Raw genomic sequence first — 4460 nt, 5'->3', positions numbered from 1 at the left:
AAGTTCTCAAAAAAGTGTCGCAGACATTTTTTTTTTTGTCATAAAAAATAAGGAAGATTCAAGCAAACTCGGGGAGAAAACCACGAACTTGAGACCCTGGAAGCAAAGCCCAGCACCTAGGTTAACCTGGTGTTGGGCCCAGTGCTCAAGTTGACAATCAACCTAGTGCACTGATTTCAATCATTCAAATGTTAAATATAATTCGAGCATTAAATCTGGAATGGTCAAAAACAGGGTAGGAGACCATGTCCTCAAGTTCTAGAACCTTGGAAGTATCAAAACGATATCCTGGAAGCTCCAAAATAAGCATCCAACACCCAAGTTAACAAATGGCCTGGTGCGCTGGGTTCTGCTTATCCAATTCTGATTCTATTTCGATCGTTCATCTAGTTTTTCACAATAACTAAGATCCATGAAGTCAAAAAAGTCAAATTCACAACTTTACATTTCTCATTTCTGACTTGGGAAGAACACTCAAAAATGAAGAGTTTCGAGTCTCTTATTTCTGCAGAACAACAACATCTCCGAGAACTGGTGGCCAGCTTTGCCAGGATACAGAAATAGACTAAATGATGTTAAAATATCACTTAGGCATCATAAAAGTGCATCCCGTGGACATTTTTCACTTACCCAGCATCAAGGGTGACGTCATATGTCAACGTGGGCTTTGAGATGTCAACCTGAGCGCGGGATGTCAACTTAAGCGTTGGGTCATGAACAACCTTTAGTAAAACAACCATAACTCACTCAATATTTATCTGATTGACGCGATTCAACTTGCGTTTCGAAGCTATTTTAATACTCTACCAAGTCATATCTCACACTTCAATCCCAATTCATAAGTTATCCGTCCCAAATTTTTCCCCCAAGTGAGTTACAAAAATAAGCTCCAACTTACTCGGAGCGGGTCCCGCCATCACGACCCGAGCTCCAAAAACTGACGATCAATCTCATGAGTGAATTTTCACCGTTAGATCATCCTCTACGGTGGAAAATTGCCAACTTGTATTTTTTCATTATTTTATTCTTATTTTCAAGGGCCTCATTCACCTATAAAAGAGAGCTCTCTTAATTCATTTTTCACATTTAGAAAACTACACACAAGATTAGAGCTTCTCTCTCTAGTTTCTTTATCTAGAAGTTAAAGGTTTGACACAACCTTTTTCAATAATACCATCTCTTGAGAACTAAAACCTTGAAGTAAACGTATCTATATTATTGTTGCGATGTAGGGGGTGAACTTCTATAAATTATTCACTTTTTACTTTTACTTAAGAAATATTTCATCCTTGCCAATCTAGTGAGCAGGTATGGCTTAGAAGTCTATGTCCAAATTTTTGAGTCAACATCCTCCACGGTCAAACATAATTTATACGTTTCCCTACAATTATATTCTCGTTCATAATATTCCTTATAATTAAATGTTTTAAAACATAAGCCACTACCCAGGACCTTTAAGCTATTAAGCTAATATATGACTGTAAAAACCATTACGCTACACTCAAACAAAAAATTAAAAAAAAAAAAAAAAAATTAAACATCACGTACCAAACTCTCCCTTTCTTTTAAAAGAAGAAGTTCCACAGATTATTATACATACTTTTCATTATTTCTACAAGATTAGAACTTCTCTTCAATTCTCTTATAAGACAATTAGCTTCTTAAGACAGTAAAAGCTCTAAGTAAACATAAATCTATTACTATCTCAATATGGAAAGTGATCTACCCACAAATTATTATATTCTTTATTTTTATTTTTTCATTCTCCATCGCTTATCAAAAAGTACAGAATTGACCATTTTTCAGCTTCAACAAATGAAATTTTACAAACAAGTAGCATTTCTCTTTTCATTTAACATCTGATTAAGAAGAGCGTAAACCAGTTGAATTAAGCATTTTAATTTTAGGTTTTGATTAAAAATTGCAAAAATAACTTGAGCTGTTCCAGCAAAAATCTTTGATCTACACGTACAATACATACATTCGACAAAGCATTGATCCAATAATCATTAATTTTGATAAAAAAATGCATAGCCGGGTATTTTGAATATTTTCACTCCTCAACTAGACAAATCCACTTCTTGGTCAGGAGCGGAATTATAACCAAATTGAATAAAAATAAATGTAACTAACCCTTTTCTACTTTTTCACTGAATCTATTGCAAACTTAATAAAGGTCTACTACAAAATCAGTTGCTTAACTGAGAGTTTAACACACTCTAGGCACACAAATATAACTTCTTTTCAACCAAAAAAAAAAAAGGACAAAAATTGTCTAGGCGCTGTGTAGTTCCATGGCCAAAATCTGCCACTAAGCCAAGGAACAACTGTATCACGGTTGATATGTTCTGCAAACTCTTGGTAATCAATCACAGGTTACTGCTGCATCGCTACCAGTTTCTCTGCTCAGAACAACAGACCAAGATTGAAGATAATCAATAAGCATACATCAAAAGCTATACTCTTCTCTTGTAAACCTAAAATGTATCACAAGATCAATTCAATTGCATGCATAACAACACATACAGTTTTGAAAAGGGACAAGACCAATACATACCCTAGTCTTTCTTCTTTATCCAGGATATAAGATTCAAAATTTAAAATGAACGGCTAGGCCTGGCTTCGGCACGAGTGACTCGGATTTGTCTTCCGTCCAAGTCCTAAGTGATAAAACGTTTAGATTAGGTTAAGGTTATACAAATCTGAAAAATGTAACTTGGAACAAGAACAGTATAAGTTATACTTACAATTCCATTCAAGGACTCAATAGCATTGTTAACCTCATCAGCAGAGTTATAGGTTACAAAACCAAAACCCCTAGACCTTCCACTCTCCCTGTCAAAAACAACCTTGGCATCCACAACCTGTCCTTGCTCACTAAATAAGTCATGGAGAGTAGAATTGTCAGCACTCCATGGAAGGTTACCGACATAGATTCTGTTGCCATCATCACGACCACCACCACCACCACCACCACCTCTTCCACCACGGGGAAATGAATCATCCCTAGCTGGAGGAGGTCCAAAGTTCACTCTCAATGCCCTCCCATCAAGTTCCTGCCAGTCATCACAACAATGCATCAGAAACAATTCAGACAAAAATGTAAGACCTAAAGGCAATGACCACTCAATGTATCAACTTACATAGCCATTAAACTGCTGAGCAGCCGCTTCAACTTCATCCATAGAAGACATGGTCACAAAACCAAAGCCCCTGCTTCTTCCTGTCGTTTTGTCATAAATTACCTGCCAAAAAAAAACCACTTCTTAAGACAAATGAAAGCAAACCAAACCCTAGTCTTTAACAAAAGAAAAAGGTCAAAATTTTCAAAAACAAGCAATGAATATACTTATAAAAGAGTGAAAGTTTACCTCAACCATCTCGACATTTCCAGCTCTCTCGAAGAGACCAGCGAGCTGAGCACTGTCACAGTTAAAAGGAAGATTACCCACAAAAAGTTTGAGGTCAGGGGCGAAATTTCGTTCGCCGCCGTCGCTGGAAACCTCTTCATCCTGGTCAAACTCAGACGAAATAGCAACATTCCGTACGAACCGAGAAGGAAGGTTACGGAAACCCTTGGCGGGAACGCAGACGAGATTGACATTGAGCTTCAGAGAAGATGGAGAGAGTGAACGAAGGGAGAGCAAAGCGGGTTTAGGGCTGAAGAGAGAAAGGGTTTTGGGAGCCAAGGAGGCAAGAGCTAAGGAAGAAGCAGCGGCAGACATGGTAGCAACGCTTATAGAAGAAGATGAAGATAAGGTTTTTCGAGAAGAGAAAAAGAGAGGGTTTGGGTTTAAGAAGAAGAAAATGAAAAAGAAATATCCTAAGAGATAAGAAAAATACTTTTGGCAGAGGGGGATATTTATGGAGGGTTTCGGGTCCGGGCCGGATCCGGGTTGCTGCCCACTTGCTCTTGTGTCAGATTATATCACAGCCGTAGATGTAAAATTGGAAATGGACGGTTACGATTGATGCCAGCTGTAGATATGGCTTGTTGTGGATAGCTTGATGGGTGGTCCAGGTTTTGAGTCGCACTTATGTTTTTATTCACTCACTACTATACGCAGCAGCTACAACTTGGTCTAAATTTAAATAATACAATTTAATTAATGAAAATTGTTTTATGAATGAAGAAAATACCACCTAAGCAACGAGTCAAAAGGTGTTATCAAAAGGTTTTTTTTTTTTTTTGATGAAATTTCAACTTCATTAAATTAACATTCTGAATACAATACATCCATAACAGCAGCTGGAGCATTAGACACAGAAATAATACGACCAGATAAGGACCGAGACATCCTAGCAACAACATGTGCTAGACGGTTTGCTGATCGTTTCACAAAACGGATTTTTATTAAAGGCATAGAAAGTAAAAGAGAATGACAGTCTTGAGCCAAATTCCCAAAGATGGAACAGAGGGATGAATGATTGCGAATCGCCTGGATAGAGACTAAACTGTC

At 37.4% G+C, this 4460-nt stretch overlaps 1 protein-coding gene across 3 annotated transcripts; it reads right to left on the bottom strand.

The window, feature by feature from the left end:
- Positions 1–1994: 1994 nt before the first annotated feature.
- LOC115709797 (RNA-binding protein CP29B, chloroplastic) lies at positions 1995–3839 on the bottom strand. 3 transcript variants are annotated; one of them, XM_061111793.1, is made up of 5 exons: positions 3372–3839; positions 3144–3245; positions 2748–3056; positions 2558–2660; positions 1995–2477 (listed from the first exon to the last, which is right to left on the bottom strand). In XM_061111793.1, the coding sequence occupies exons 1-4, from the start codon at positions 3723–3725 to the stop codon at positions 2598–2600; spliced, it is 828 nt and encodes a 275-aa protein (XP_060967776.1). In that variant the 5' UTR covers positions 3726–3839; the 3' UTR covers positions 1995–2477; positions 2558–2597. The 3 variants fall into 3 exon arrangements, with proteins under 3 accessions (XP_060967776.1, XP_060967775.1, XP_030493873.1); XM_061111792.1 differs by having other exon boundaries at positions 1995–2405; XM_030638013.2 differs by having other exon boundaries at positions 1995–2402.
- Positions 3840–4460: the final 621 nt, after the last annotated feature.

Source organism: Cannabis sativa, chromosome 3 (genome assembly GCF_029168945.1).
Source record: "Cannabis sativa cultivar Pink pepper isolate KNU-18-1 chromosome 3, ASM2916894v1, whole genome shotgun sequence".
Lineage (NCBI taxonomy): Eukaryota > Viridiplantae > Streptophyta > Magnoliopsida > Rosales > Cannabaceae > Cannabis > Cannabis sativa.
Note: the sequence above shows the minus strand (reverse complement) of the source record. Positions and strands in the feature narration are given on the sequence as shown.